At 48.4% G+C, this 15,898-nt stretch overlaps 1 protein-coding gene across 1 annotated transcript; it reads right to left on the minus strand.

Annotated features, from left to right (window-relative positions):
• Nucleotides 1–311: 311 nt before the first annotated feature.
• PGPEP1L (pyroglutamyl-peptidase I like) lies at nucleotides 312–15,387 on the minus strand. Its single transcript, XM_065871757.1, is given in 5 exon segments — nucleotides 312–413; nucleotides 415–562; nucleotides 11,025–11,251; nucleotides 12,226–12,348; nucleotides 15,346–15,387. Coding segments are annotated over 5 exon segments (642 nt in total).
• Between the last annotated feature and the right edge of the window lie 511 nt (nucleotides 15,388–15,898).

Raw genomic sequence — 15,898 nt, forward strand, 5'->3', positions numbered from 1 at the left:
ACGGGGCTCGCAAAACAAGTCTGGGGTCCCAGAAATCTGGGCAGGATCACACAGGCCTGCTGCATAGACTTTTAAGAGGAAAAAAAATTACTCGCATTTCATTTTATTGTCCGGAAAACCATAACTGAAGCTAGTTAAGCCCTTGTGAAATGTCTGCCTTTCAGAGTGTTCTTTCTTCTGACAATGAAATAACCCTTTGTGATTTCATTGGGCTAATTCAGAACTTTTTTCCTCTGTGTAAACTGTTTTACAAGCAAATTTTTAAAAGCCTCTCAAAGCACAGTTGAACTCTGCATACAGGACTGAAACATTTAATTTTCTCTAAAGGAGCAGTCTCCCAGTTGGTTCCCCCTGTCTGGAATCGCAAAGGCTGAGTTTCCTGTGAACCAGGCGTTGAGGCCTGGCTTTCTCAGTCTCCTCCAGCATTTCCTGGATGATAACTTGCAGGGCTTTTCCCAGCAGGCTAGCCGGAAGCGAAGGAGATAATGGAGGGACATGGACGAGCGGCGCGCATCCATTTCCATGATGCAAAGACAGGTAGTAGGTGTAATCGCAGACGTACCTACAACCACACAAAATGCCAAGTTACTCCTTGGACCAGCCTCTAACCTCAGTGAAATGTAAGCAGAAGCGGCAATGCAGCATCCGCAAAGCATGAGGGAAGACTGCCACCAGGGAGACCCAGGTTTTGTTCTTCTGCCAAAGAACATGCTGCTGGGAATGAGCCATGGAGAGACCGGCTCTCGGCCTCATGTCCAGCAAGTGGCTGAACCCTGGAAGGGACCAGATTTTCAACCAACTAATCCAAAACGTTCTCCCCCCAACCCCGTGAACCTTTCTCATTCATGTCTGCGTTGAGTCATTTTGTTGTCACAGCTGCTCCAGGTCTTTGCTCACAACCCTGCAACCTCCACCTTTAGTAGGAGTTAACATAAATCTTTACGTTAAGGGATCCAGGAAGAAACAAAAAAAAGAAGATAAGAAACAAAAAAGAACTAGATGGAACTAGCTGGGAAGAGATGGCCACAAACCTGACCTCCAACAGACCCTGGGTCTCATTATATGTTGATTTTTCTAAATTAGCATATTAAATGACACATCTACCAGCTGCCATAGCTGGACATTAAGGACCAAAAAAAGCATTAAAAAGGGGGTGGCACTCCACTCCCCTGAAAAAGCCCTGCCCCTTCCCAGGTAGACTAATGCATATGCCTCCCCATCATTAGCCTCACTCCTATCTTTAAAATTAAATCCCTCTCGCCAAGTGGGTGATAAGTTGATCTGTAAACTTAGTCCCTGCTTCTCCAATCTCTGACCGCTCAATAAGGCTTAACCCAAGCAGGAAGAAGAACCCTCTCCCGCTGAGGCAGGGCGCATCAGCTCGGCTGGGGCCTGAGCAGGGTCCATACAACTTAATTTGGTAACAAATTCTGGCATCCAACAAGGGGCACATTCTGTCTGTTAACTCAGGGTTACTCACTGACCCAGGGCCAACAAAGCCGGCTAAATAACTGAGCCGTTTGCCCCAATTCTCAACCGCTGGGCCAGTAAGGGCTACTAAATTAAGCCTGAGATTGAAAAGCAGCCAAGGATCAAGTGGAGCACTCCTCAGGTAAAGAACATCTCTTTGGGGTTCCCTGGTGGTGCAGTGGTTGAGAGTCCGCCTGCCGATGCAGGGGACGAGGGTTCGTGCCCCGGTCCGGGAGGATCCCACATGCCACGGAGTGGCTGGGCCTGTGAGCCATGGCCGCTGAGCCTGCGTGTCCGGAGCCTGTGCTCCGCAACGGGAGAGGCCACAACAGTGAGTGGCCCGCGTACCACAAAAAAAAAAAAAAAAAGAACATCTCTTTGTTTCATGTGTGTGACGTGAGCCCTAGTCTCTGTTCTTGATATGAGTGAAGCTTCAATCTCTGTTCTATGTGGTTTTGTTTGTCCTAATGCTCTTGGAAATACATGCCACAACTGTGGGCACGGGTTGAGCACTTGAAGGCCACTATGGCGTTTGCCACCAAAAAGGATAAGTTGGTCATGCACCAGCGTAGATGAGCACTGGGTACCCTGCCAACCAGAAGCAAATGTCCGTGTAAGCAGGCACACTGTAAAACATTCACAGCCCCAACTGTCTACCGCGTTCCCACCTCTAGGGTATAGTCAAAAATGCAAGAGCACACCTTTTGTGTTGGTTCCTCTTGCCCTAACTTGCCATCCCGAGGCAAGGTATACGTCTCTGTTGGGTAGGTCCCTCCCCACTACCCTCTACCACAGATCCCTAGGGATCCCTTCTCTGAGACATGAACCCTTTAAAAATCTGGTTTTCATCAGATTTCAGGAAAATCACTTTGTCTAGTTGGGGAAGGAAGAAGAGGACCCCAAACTGTCCAAAGTCCTTGGGTCCTCGTAGCTGCGAGTATAGGAAACTGGACACATACCAAATGGGCATTCGGCCTCCCTGTCTGATTACCTGTAACGGAGCAGGGACACACCTTTCGTGAACAAGCCTCCCTTGACTACAGGAGAGGCTCTTTATCTGAGCAATTTATCTGATTAGAGAACCCTTATTTCCCACTCCCCCTTCACCCTATCTCTGGGGACTGTTTGCTGAAAGATATCTCCTACAGCCCCACAGTGGGTCTGGGAACATCTAGTCACTGACTTACGAGGGGCTTTATAGGGACTTCCCTGGTGGCGCAGTGGTTAAGACTCCGCACTCCCAACGTTGGGGGCCCGGGTTTGATCCCTACTCAGGGAACTAGATCCCACATGCATGCCGCAACTAAGAGTTTGCAAGCCACAACTAAGCAGGCCACATGCCAAAACTAAGGAGCTGGCGAGCCGCAACTAAGGAGACTGCCTGCCGCAACTAAGACCCGACACAGCCAAATAAATAAAATAAATAAACGTTAAAATAAAAGGGGGGAACTTTATAACTAAGGCCCTCTTGGACAGTGTCTCCCCTACCAGCCCCTGCAAAGATTGGTTCAGGTTTCAGTTAGAGCTCCTAAACCGCTTGGTGTGGGTCAATCTTGTGGGATCTGCATGGCCACCAACCCTAAGAAGAGGCCACTGGGAAGTTGGAAACAGACTAAATAAGGACTCCCCAGTATGGGTAATCAAGCCTCTATCCCAGTGAACGCTGTCAAGGTGCATTCTCCATAACTGGAAATTCTTTGAGTAGCGCCCACTAACAGGGAGACAACTTATTTTCTGCTGTAACACCGCATGGCCCCAATATAAACTGGCGGATGGAGAAAGTCGGCCAACTAATGACTCTCTAAATTCTAATACTATTTTTTAATTTGACCTCTATTGTCAGCGTTAAAAAAAAAAAATGGGATGAGATCTCCTATGTCCAATTTTTCATGGCCCTTAGCCAAATAAAGGGCTTCTGGAAAAAATGTGAGGCTAGTTCAAATTTCTCTTTCCTGGAATTGGAATCTCAGCCTGAGGATCCTCTTGACTTCCCCCCTCTGCTAAGGGTAGCTGCCCCCGCTTCCAACAGTTCACCTGAGACTCCTGAGTCATTGACATCTACCCCTACCTCTCCTGAATCCCCGACACTCTCTACTCCCTCAAATTCACCACCTCCCTACCTGGTGCCCCCTCTTCCGCCCAATGGGTGGTCCCCCTCCCCGACTCTTTCACCTTCATCTCTCAGTACACCTTCCTTGGGGACTAGTCCAATGCACACCTGTAGCAGCATTCAGTACCAGCCCTCTGGAATCAATAAGCTATTCCCCCTTCAGGCGGTTCCCAATGCAAAGGGCGAACTGACCACTGTGGTAGATACTCTTCTCTTCCTTGGATCTCTATAACTGGAAGGATCGATCCAAGGGTTTAAGGGAAGACCCCGAGGAAGTCCTTAATTTAGTCTGGGGAATACTGCACACTCATTTGAGTGGATACCCAAACCCTCCTAAACATCTTATTGTCTGGGGAAGAAAAGGTACTGATTATAATTAATGCAAGGGAGGAAGCTGCTGAGACCAATCAAAATAACACGGAGCATGCTGTATACCAGCCTGGAGTCCAGGCTGTTCCCAACACGGACCCTGGGCGGGGCCATCTAGAGGAAAATGGTCAGCAGCACCTCACACATTTCAGGAATTTGATTCTGAAGGGCATTCAATTAGCGGGGAAGAAACTCATAAATTGGAGTATGTTCAAGGAGTCATCCAAGGACTGAAGGAAAATCCCTCAGCCTTCCTTGAGCACCTAAGGGAGCGCCTCCGAGTATATACAAGCATAAACCTGGTGTCATTGGAAGGGCAGGTCATTATTAAGTACCATTTTATTTCCCAGAGTGCCCCAGACATTAGGAGAAAATTACAAAAGTTGGAGACAGGGCCCACCACACCTAATTCCGGGCTGGTGGAATCAGCATTTGGGGTGTTTAACAACCGGGATCTGGAGGCCGATACAAAGGAAGATAAACGAGCAGAACAAACTGTCAGTTCTTTGGCTTTAGCAATTCAGGGTTAATCGACCTCCAAGGGATGACACCCCCCCCCCCCCCCCCCACACACACACACACAAGGGACCCTGTAACATCAATGAGTCGCCTGGGATTTCGAAGACCATGCCCACAGTGGAGAGAAGGGCTTAAAGCCAATCAGTGTGCTAACTGCATAGAGGAGGGCCACTGGAAGGGGGACTGCCCCAAATGTCTCAGAAGGAGACTAAGTGGACCATCATGTCCTGGCCCACCCTCATCGGTCACACACATAAAAGAAGAGGACTGAAGGGGCCCAGGGGCTCCTAGGAGTGCCCCAGAAATTACCCCCAAGAAGCCCTGGCTGACCCTGACTATAGGTGGTAAAAAGGCTGACTTTTTAGTCAACACAGGAGCCACCTACTGGGTCTTGAACACCCAACAAGGCAAAATGACCAAAGATAAATGTAAGATAATGGGAGTGAAAGGGAAGCCGCAGGAACGCAATATTATAGAGCACCTTGAGTGTGATTTGGAAGGAAAAAAGTTATCTCACTCTTTCCTGTATGTCCCGGAATGCCTAATTCCTCCAATAGGAAGAGATTTACTATATAAATTGGGAGCAACAATTTATCTCAGAGACAAAAAACTTAACATCAAAATACCTAAGACTCCCTTCCATTCCATAGCGCTCATGCTACCACCCTCTGCGGCTTAATCCCTCAGTATGGGCCCACGACACCATGGGCAGAGCCAGGAGGGCACCAGTCATGGTCAAGCTGCGACCCGCCTACAATCACCCAAATAAAAAACAATACCCATTAAGCAAAGAAGCCCTAGCAGGCATTAAGTAGAAAGTCTACTCAAACAAGGGCTTCTTAGACCCTGCCATTTTCCTTGCAACACTCCTAATCTGCCAGTAAAAAAAAAAAACTCAAGAGATACTGGCTAGTTCAGTACCTCCAAGCTGTAAATGAAGCTATGGAGGAAATTCACCCAGGGGTGCCAAATCCCTACACCTTACTCTCTACCCTAAACTGCCAAAGGATTTGGTATTCAGTACTAGATTTAAAAGACACCTTCTTTTGTGTGCCCTTAGCCCTGTAATCTCAGTACATTTTTGCATTTGAATGGCAGGTGGCAGTATGAGAAAACAACATTTTTGCTGGATGGTTTTGCTCCAGGGATTTAAAAACTCTCCCATCCTTTTCCGAAAGGTTTTAGCTGAGGCTCTTAGTGAACTTGAGTTAGAACAAGGGACTAGGACTTCCCCGGTGGCACAGTGGTTTAGAATCTGCCTGCCAATGCAGGGGACACCAGTTCGAGCCCTGGTCCGGGAAGATCCCACATACCGCAGAGCAAGCGAGCCCGCATGCCACAAGTACTGAGCCCATGCTCCACGACAAGAGAAGCCACCACAATGAGCAGCCCGCGCACAGCAATGAAGAGTAGACCTTGCTCGCCGCAACTAGAGAAAGCCCACACGCAGTAACAAAGACCCACCACAGCCAAAAATAAAATATAAATAAATAAATTAACTTTTTAAAAAAAGAACAGGGTACTATACTTCAATATATGGATGACATTCTAACTGCCACCCCACCAAAGAGCTTTTCGACCATAACACAGTTAATGCCTTAAATCATCTGGCCGAGAGAGGATATAAAGTTTCAAAGGAAAAAGCCCAAATATCCCTCCAGCAGGTAGAACACTTAGGGTTTAATAATAGAAAAGGGGCACAGAGCACTATCTAAGGACAGGAAAGAACATATTTGCAAGATGGCACTCCTAGTACGAGAAAACAGCTCCAGGGTTTCCTGGGAATGCCTGAGTTCTGCCACATATGGATCCCCAATTCTGCCTTAATTGCTAAGCTCTAGTATGAACAATTAAAAAGGAAGGAACTTGACCGTTTTGAGCAGACCCCTAATTGTGACTGGGCATTCCTAGAACTCAAAAACCATCTCATGAGAATCCCCGTGTTACCTTTACCCTACCTGAGTCTACCCTTCCATCTACATGTACATGAGAGAGGAGAAACTGTCCTGGGCTTGCTTAAACAAAAACTTGGACCTCTGACTCAGGTTGTAGCCTGTTTTTCTAAACAATTGGACCAAACTGCTAAAGGATAGCCCCTGTGTTTACAGGCTGTAGCTGCTACTTCTCAAAGAAGCTAACAAATTAACTTTTGGACAGCCCCTGACCATCTGGACCCCACACCACCTCATAAAGTTAAGGGGGGCAGACTGGTTATCCCCTGGTCAAACCCTCCAAGTCGAAGCCATGCTTCTAGACAACCTATCTGTGACTCTGAGGCTCTGTAATGTCCTTAACCCTGCCTCCTTGCTACATCAGACAGGTCCAAAATTAACTCATGACTGTGAGGAAGTTATGGAACAGGTTATTCCAGCAGGGCTGACTTAAAGAGCTTCCCTAGAGAGAAGGCGGGATTGGAATGGTCCACTGGTGGGAGTTGCTTTATGAAAGATGGAAGACAAAAGGCAGGCTACACAGTGGTTTCTGTCACTGAAGTGGTGGAAGCTAAAGCCTTGCCCCCTGGCTGCTCTGCTCAGAGGGCTGAGTTAATTACCCTGATCAGAGCACTAGAACTGGGGAAAGGGAAAGTTGTCAATATCTACACTGACTCTAAATATGCCTGTTCAATCCTACACGCCCATGGAGCCATCTGGAAGGAGAGGGGAATGCTGACCTCAGGGAATAAACAGATTATAAATTGGGGGGGAGGTGAATTATGAGGCTGTTGGAGGCTACACTCCTGCCAAAGAGTATAGCCTGTATTCACTGTAGAGGCCATCAAAAGGAAGAAGCAGAAATAATAAGAGGAAATAACAGAGCCGATATGGCAGCTAAACAAGCAGCAGAGGGTGGGGACAGACTTCAAACGTCACTCCTACTGGTATCCCCAGATCCTAACTCTTATACTCCCATATACACCCCAGAAGAAAGAGAAAAGCCTTTGAGATGGGGCTATTTTAAAAGCCCAGAATGTCAGGAATGGATGGTTAACAATCATGGGCAGCTGTTCTTCCCATCAGCTACTGCACTCCAAGCCATCCGGGAAGCTCACCAGAGCACACCTTATGGGCAGGAGGCCCTGTGTCAGTGGCTCACCAAATCCGCGACTAATCCCAACTTCTGAAGTCTCCTTAAACAGGTGGTTGAAGCTTGCCCTGTCTCCAGAATAACCCCAACACTTACCACCCACCAAGGTCCAGGGAGTGACCCCCACCCAGTACAGAGGCACACATCCAGGTCACGACTGGTAAACTGATTTTACGGTAATGCCCCAGGCACAAGGAAATTTTTAGATATTTGCTGGTTTGACTGACACCTCTGGCTGGATGGAGACATTCCCGACCCAAACCAAGACTACCTCGGAGATCTCTAAGGCCCTGCTCAAAAAAATAATCCCTCAGTTTGGGCTCCCTAAATCCATTCAAAGCGACAGTGGGCCCGCCTTTGTTTCTCAAATTACTAAGGAAGTCTCTAGAGCCCTAGGAATTAAATGGAGCTTACACTCTTCTTGGAGACCACAATCTTTAGGAAAAGTAAAAAGAACAAATGAAACTCTCAAAAGAAATTTAGCCAAACTATGTCAAGAGACTCATCAACCTTGGATCTCCCTTCACCCCACAGCACTTTGGAGAATGCAATTAGCCCCTAAAGGAAAGCTCAGGTTAAGTCCATAAGAGATCATGTACAGGAGGCCCATTCCTGAAGGACCTGGCTACAAAGCCAACCTTAGGGATATGGACCAAATGAAATATGCCTTACAGAGAGGGGAAATAATCAAAGCTTTACACGCCTAAGGGAATCAGGAATTGCCTTCCCCTTCTGACATGGTTTTACATTCTTTGTACCCTGGGGATTGGGTTTATTTGAAAACCTGGAAGGCTGGAAATCCACAAGACCAGTTAGACCCCAAGTGGACAGGACCTTGTCTTCTTATCTTGACCACTCATTCAGCCTGACAATTGCAGGGCATAACTCCATGGGCCCACCATACCAGAGTGAAGACGGCACCTACACCTGAGGAAGAAGTTACTGAGCCATGCACTCAATACACCTGTGAACCTGTCACACACCTTAAGTTACTTTTGAAAAGGACTAACTTACCAATAGATAAGTAATGTGGTGGACAGGCTTATTAGTTGGCCTCATCATTACTATTGCCTTACTTGGCTTCTGTTGTTCTGCCAAACCCCCTCCCTCTGTCAAACACCTCCTCTGAACATGCTGGACATATGGGATACTAACATTGGAAGCAGGATGAGTGGCCATTATTGTCTATTGTTTCTTCTCTGCTCTATCTATCTCTTACAACCGTCCACACAGAATGGGAATTCAATGCAATAGTAAATTTCTCGAGAATTATAGCCTGTGGAGAAAATCTATCCCAGTGCTGGATCTGTCACCCCCACTCTCCAAGTGACACCTATGGATTAAAGGTATTATATTTTACCTCTAAGAATGATAACCTCACTCTCACCTTGGCTAAACCTACCCCTCTTGAAGTTCATATCCCATCCCTAACGCAGCTTCCCTGCTTGGATTCCCTCTAACGAATACAAAGCACTCACTCTAAAGTGCCGTTGCTCTGATCGTCTGGCTGCCCCTGCCCCTATTAAATGCCCCTACCAAAGGGAGGAACTTGCAATAACCCCTTAGGGCTGCTCTGGACTCTGATCAATGCTTCTTCCATTATCCCACAATTTAAGTACCCCGGGATTGACTCCTGTGGAAATCTCACCTGTTGGTGCCCTCTGAACCAACCTGATGAATACACACAGGGACCGGAAGGGAGATGTACTTATTGGAGAGGGAAAATGCCAGTTGTCTGGCATTTAGTATATGGCCCTCCTAAGGCCTATGGAAAAGCCACTAGTGAAGAATCCCTCAGTAACCCCTGCTATGCAGGTGGGCCTTTCTCCCCGCACTGCAAGGGCACCCCCTCTTGGGCTAGCCACTTATGGAGGTGGTTCAACTCCCCAGAACATAAGCTCCCCCTGGGTACCTGTTCCTTTGTGGCCCAAGAATAAACCAACTGCCCCATCAGACCAACCCCAACTCCTCCTTCCCTTCTCTGGGGTGGGCTCTAGCCCTTCCTTGTTTGGATAATGCCCAGTTGGGGGAACATTGCATGCTAGACCAGCTAAATTCTCAGAACCTACATATAACCATTCATAATATCACCCTGCCCTGAGATAAAAGAGCAATAGGACTCATTCTGGCAGGAATAGGGACTGCTCCAGACTAGCAGCTCCCTGGGGAGGCTTCGCATACCATGAAATCACTCTACAAAATCTCACCCAGGCCTAATTGCTATTATCCTCCTGCTTATCTTTGGGCCTTGCCTCCTTAACTGCCTTGTCAACTTCCTTAGTAAACAGCTTGAAGCCATCAAACTTTAGATGATACTAACACAAGGGTACAAGCAACTGGGACTGCAGCTTGGCGAAAATCAGACTTATTTTAGGCTAGTCAGGAACAGTTCTGCTCCTCTAATCCAGGCAAAAATTATGCTCATGTTCAGCAGGAAGCAGTTCAGAAGTCAGACCTTTGCCATTCAATGTCCCTCAAGAATGAGGAGCAATAACGAGGAAAGGGGGATTTTATTGTCAGAGCTGCTCCAGGTCTTTGCTCAAAACCTGCCAACCCCCACCTTTAGCAGGAGTTAGCATAAATCTTTAAGTGAAAGGATCCAGAGATAAGACAGAAAGCTACAAACAAACAAAAACAGGTGGTACTAGCTGGGACCAAGATGGCCAGGAACCTGACCTCCAACAGACCCTGAGTCTCATTATATGTTGATTTTACTAAACTAGCTTAATATGCTTAATAAGACACACCTACTGGTGTCCAGGACCAGTGATTAAGGACCATTAAAAAGGATAAAAAGGGGGTGGCACCTCACTCCCTCAAAAAAGCCCTGCCCCTTCCCAGGCAGACTAATGCATATGCCTCCCCATCATTAGCGTCACTCTGCCTCCCTTTGTCTTTATCTTTAAAATTAAATCTCTCTCACCAGGTATGTGAGAAGTTGATCTGTGAACCTAGTTCCCACTTCGCCACTCTTTGGCCACTGACTAAAGCTTGAACCCAAAGGGAAAAAGAACACTCAGAGGCCAGGCTAGGACCTGAGCAGGGTTCATAGGACTTAATTTGGTACCAATTTGTTCATTCATTCTTTGCAGGGAGGAGTAACTATCTCCTAGGGGGTCAGAGTCTGGAGAAAAAAAGGTAAATTAATCTTCATCTGGGCTAAACCAGAAGTTAATTCACAACTTTGCCGGCAATAAATAAAAATAAAACATCCATAAAATGTTAGTGGCTCTCAACATCTCCATCCTACCCCTTCTCCTCTGCCAGCCACCAGGCTGGTGAGTGGGAGGGGGACTCGGAACAAGGCCTGGGTGTGAGTGAGCAATGGGCCAGTGTGCAGGGTGACTCTGGGCTGTTCCCTGCCGCCAAGCACCCAGCTGGATGGCACAGGATGGCACATCCCCGGAGAAAGGCTGGTCAGAGGCCACTTCAGCCCTTCCTCCTCCCCTACGTGCCCAGGAACAAAACGCACCTGCCTGCATCTCGGGAAAAGGCCACCTCCACGCCCTCGACCACGGCGCGCCTGCTGACTGCCCTCATGCTGACTCCGGAAGCGATCACTTCCGGGCCATCTGGAAGGCACACGCCACGCTCAGGGTGGAAGCCTCGGATGTCGGCGTCCCCGTAGCCCCAGTTCTTGCCACACTGTTCCAGAAAGATGGCCTTGGCGGTGGGGTCCACGCCCACAGGCACAACGAGCTGTGTGAACACACGGGAAACTGAGGTCTGCTCTGCTCCCCAGACCACACAGAGGGAGAGCTCCGGGGTGCAAGATACCTCAACATCCCAAATGTGCCAGCATCACCCCCATCCCCTGCCTGCTTCCCCTGATCAATGTGCTGGAATGAAAAACAGCTGGATAGAAACCCATGTGGCATCTTTTATATTTTAAAATATTCTTACACGGTAGTGTATTCCCTTTTTCCCTGGGGGATCCAGCTGGTATCTAAGCGTGTCCCAGGAGAAGTTTAGCCTTTCTGTGGAGGCTTCCATCTCTTTTATGAAACTCTTTAATAAGGGAAGTTAGTAACAGTCTAATAGAATTTTTTGAGCCGATTATTTTTCCTCTTTGAAAAAATAGCTGATTGTTTTATCAAAATATTGGGGGTGTTGTCTTAATGGTTTGGTGGTCTGTGTTTTATTAATATTATCTGGTCGTCGTATTTGGGGGATATTTGTACCAGCTTCCTATATAGTAACTCTGTTGTGGTAAGATAGGCTGGGAGTGATGAAGATGGGCCTCCCCAGGTGGGCCACTCTCCCGTCTCCCAGTGGGGGCTGCCCTCAAACTGCTCTCCTAGGTCCAAGAGGTCCTTGCCTCTCAGCCCACCTCACAACCCACCTGCCCCTGCGAGGGCCTGGCTGGGACCTAACCCAAGGGCCTCTCTGTTAGTTGGAACTACCTTTGGGTCCGGGCTGGGAATAAAGCTTCCATTTCTTTTCCTCCTCTCTCTCCAGAGTCTTATTCCAAGATCTACTCTGTCTTTCATCTTAAACTTTTACAAATAGACCCTTATGAAATCATCTGGGCCCTTACTGGTGGGATGAGGGGGCAGGGTACACTTCAGCCATCAACCCTAGAAACAGCGTCCTGGGGTTCACAGGCTCTGGGTCTCCACCACATAATCAGCCCTCTGTCCCCCAGCCCAGCTGCCTCCCCAGCTGTCATTTACTTGCAGTTGAAGATCCTCCCAGATTCTGGTGACCCTCTGCTTCACCTCTCTGTAATCCACTGGCAGTTGAAGAATCCGCAGCTCCACCTCCATGTCACGCCCCAGACCCAGCTTGGAGAGCTCCTGCAGAAAGAAACAGGTGGGCTCACCTTGTTTTATGGAGGGCCAAGGGGAGTTCCTGAAAAGCCAACATCGGGGTCATCCAGTCCATTCTCGGGGCCTTCTGTGGGCCTGGACCCTGCCCTCAAGGAGTGGCGAGGGGCCAACAGGGGGGCCATGGTTCCTGCCCTACGGACAAGGCCCCACAGAGCTGCTTCTGTCAAGGTGCACGTACCCCAGAGGCATGCCTGACCCAGTCTGCAGGTTAGGAAGTAGTTCACAGAGGGGATGCAGGGGAGTTCTAGGGGACAGATGGGGGTGAGCCAGATGAAGAAGCTGGAGAAGAGTGTGCCAGGCAGAGGGAGCTGCAGAGGCACAAGGAAGCTTAGAACAGGAATTTATCATCTCACAGGCTTGCAGGACGGAAGTCCAAAATCAAGGTGTCAGCAGGGTCATCCTCCCTCTGTACCTGGTAGGAGAAGGATCCTACCTTGCCTCTTCCAGCTTCTGGTAGCCCCCGATAGTCCTTGGCTTGTGGCAGCATAACTGCAGTCTTCACATCACCTCCCGTTTGTGCATGCTTGTTTTTGTGTCCAGATTCCCCGCTTTATAAGAACACTTCACCCATTACACTCTATAAGGCGGTGCTTTCCAGAAGGTTGATGGCATTACTCTTGCCAAAGTAGAAAGTGCAGGGAAGCCAAAGTGTAGTTCTCTGTGGCCTTTATAGAGCTATAGGTGTGGAATGGAGTGCATTTGACATTGGACTTGACACCTCTGTCTATTTTACTTATCTGAAAGACGATGCCCAGGAGACTGAAAGGCCCTGCTTCGGCTTATCAGCTGTTTCCTCTCAAGCCTCTAATCTGATGCTCAAACAGCCTTGACTAGAGGTTGACATTAGAATCCCTCCACTGTTGGATTCTAGTGGAACTCCTGGTCTAGGGCTGCACTCCACAACCAGCCATCTTGACATTTCAGTGCAGGAAATAGGAATAGGCACTCTAGGTGGAATAAATACAGATGTCACACATTGCCTCACATCAGCTCAGGTCATGTTTTGCCATCAAATAGATTAAGGAAAACTTTTAATATTTAGAAATCTTTGGATGTCAGAATTGCAGATAAGGGATTGTGGACCAGTATAAACTTGAACTTGTTCAAGTATTACCATGGAATTATTCTCCAGTATCTTCCTGGCATATTTTCTCTCCCTAACTAGAATGTCTCCCTCTTCCTCTTTCCCTCCCAGTTGTCCCTACAGGGAGAGCTGGCAGCTTGGGAGATCTGCCCTGTCACCAGCTCTAGGGACTCTGCTAAGGGGCAGTCAGCCTCCCCTGGAAAGAGGTGACCACTGTCGCCCACACTGTGGGGCTGGAAGTCCTGGGGCCTGCTGATTCCCCTGGAGTACTTTGAGCAAGGGGAGGAACAGTTGGAGCCAACAGACCTCCGCCACTGAGGACGGAGGGCAGACAGGAGGGTAACTGCACCTCCACTGGCTGCAGGCCTCCCAGGGCCTTGGCCAAGCTGCCTGGATGGCTACGGGAAGTCTGCAGCCATCCTGAGGTCACCAGTATGTGTGGTAGGCTGTACTGGTGTTGGGAGGGGGAGCTATGGACTGAAAATATGCCTTCCCCCCTCCAAATTCATATGTTGAAACCCTAACCCCCAATGTGATGGTGTTTGGAGATGAAGTCTTTGGGAGGTAATTAGGTTTAGATGAGGTCATGAGGGTGGGGCCCCCATGATGGGATTAGGGCCCTTATAAGAAGAGGAAGAGAGACCAGAGCCTTTCTGTGTCTGCAATGTGAGGGAAGACATAACCAGAAGGCAGTCATCTGCAAGCCAGAAAGAAAGTTCTCACCAGGAACCAAATCTGCGGGCACCTTGATCTTGGACTTCCCAGCCTCCAGAACTGTGAGAAATACATGTGTGTTGTTTAAGCCACTCAGCCTATGGTATTTTGTTATAGCAGCCCAACCTGACTAATACAGGTGAGCTTCCAGTTGGTAATGAGATTTGGCCTGGTTGAGTTTCAGATACATGTCAGTTCATCCATCCAACACATTCTAACTCTTGAAAGTGGCACAGCCAACCTGGGACTGAAGTCAGAATCTGATTTGGGATATTGAGGAACTCCTTCCAACCTGCAATCATGGAAAGAGTCTCCAGGCACTGACTGATATGGACACTCTGCTCCCTCAAGCATGTGTTCTCCCGCTCTCTCTGTCTCTCTCTCTCTCTCTCTCTCTCTCTCTCTGTCTCACAGACACACACTTGGTGTCCTGGGCCATCTACACTGTGACCCATGGCAGACAATAGCATTTTACAAAAAATAGGCCAAGCTGGTGGTCATCAGCAGCCTAAGCCTGGAATGAGGAGGGAACAGGGCAGAAGGGTGCACATGCAAAGCAAGACCCCAACTATAGTGCTGCAGGGAAAGGCATGGGCTTTGGAGTCAGAAAGACAAAGGTTTGAGATCTGGCTCTGCCACCTTTCACTGGGCAAACTCGGGCATGTTATTTAGGCTTGGTGCATCTCAGTTTTCTCATCTGTGAAATGGGCATAATTAAAAGCTGGAGGGATTTTCACAAATGTTAAATGATTCACAAAAAGTGCCCAGCACAGCATCTGGCACAATCGGGACTTTATATGAGGGATTGATGCTTATAATTAATCCATATTAATTTGAGAAAGTCGTTTAAGAGGGATTTATTGAAAGTGATATTTATTAGAATTTGATGAGCTTGGGCCTGTCAGAAGCAGTGAGTAGAACATTCTGCAAAAGCAGTCGGCAGGCCACTGGCTGCCACCACCCTTTCTGCCAAGGAGGGTTGGTTGTTTTAGCAAAGAGAGTATCCGTTCTGTGCAGACCAGAGAGAGCCAGGGGTTTGTGCTTTCCAGACTGGCACACTTTCTCAGCTAGAACTGCAGAGTGTTTTGTGCTCAAGGGGGCAGGGACAAAGCCTGGTATAACCGTCACCAAAGTGGAATCCAGGGTACTGTTCTAGCCACAGGAACCACCAGGCTCTGCAGGGAGCTGAGAGCCCATGCCAGGCCCATAATCCTGCGAAAAGCCTGAACCCCACCAGTCACAAAGGTCCTCAGGAATCAGAGAGTCCCGCCTTCTGCCTTTCTCCCACTTCATCTTGCCTCCATGTCATCCGAGATCTGGTCACCAGGAACACACGGCAGTTTAACAAAAGGAACCGAAGGAAGGAGAAAAGACACCAGTTGCTCTCTGAATTTTTAAAAAAATCCACTGAGACTGTGGCACCAACTGGTGTTCCAAAGCGGTTGCTGTTTTTCCAAAATCTGATTCTTCCCTTATCAAATGAGAGTCTGGGGCTAGTACCAGGAAACAGGAAAGCATTTCTTCACTCAGGCATTCAAGAAAAACTCCCCAAGTGCTTGCAATGCAGTCCTCTGCTAGGGCTTGGCGTGTCCTGGAGGGTCACGTTCTCAGAGGAGACGCAGACCAGGAACAGGACGTGATCACAAGAGTCCCGGTTCCGGTTCCAAGGGCTGTGTTTGGCTGCCCCCAGCTGCGGAAGCCTGAGGGTGAGGACCCCTG

The sequence above is a fragment of the Phocoena phocoena genome, chromosome 2, assembly GCF_963924675.1.
Source record: "Phocoena phocoena chromosome 2, mPhoPho1.1, whole genome shotgun sequence".
NCBI classification, from domain to species: domain Eukaryota; kingdom Metazoa; phylum Chordata; class Mammalia; order Artiodactyla; family Phocoenidae; genus Phocoena; species Phocoena phocoena.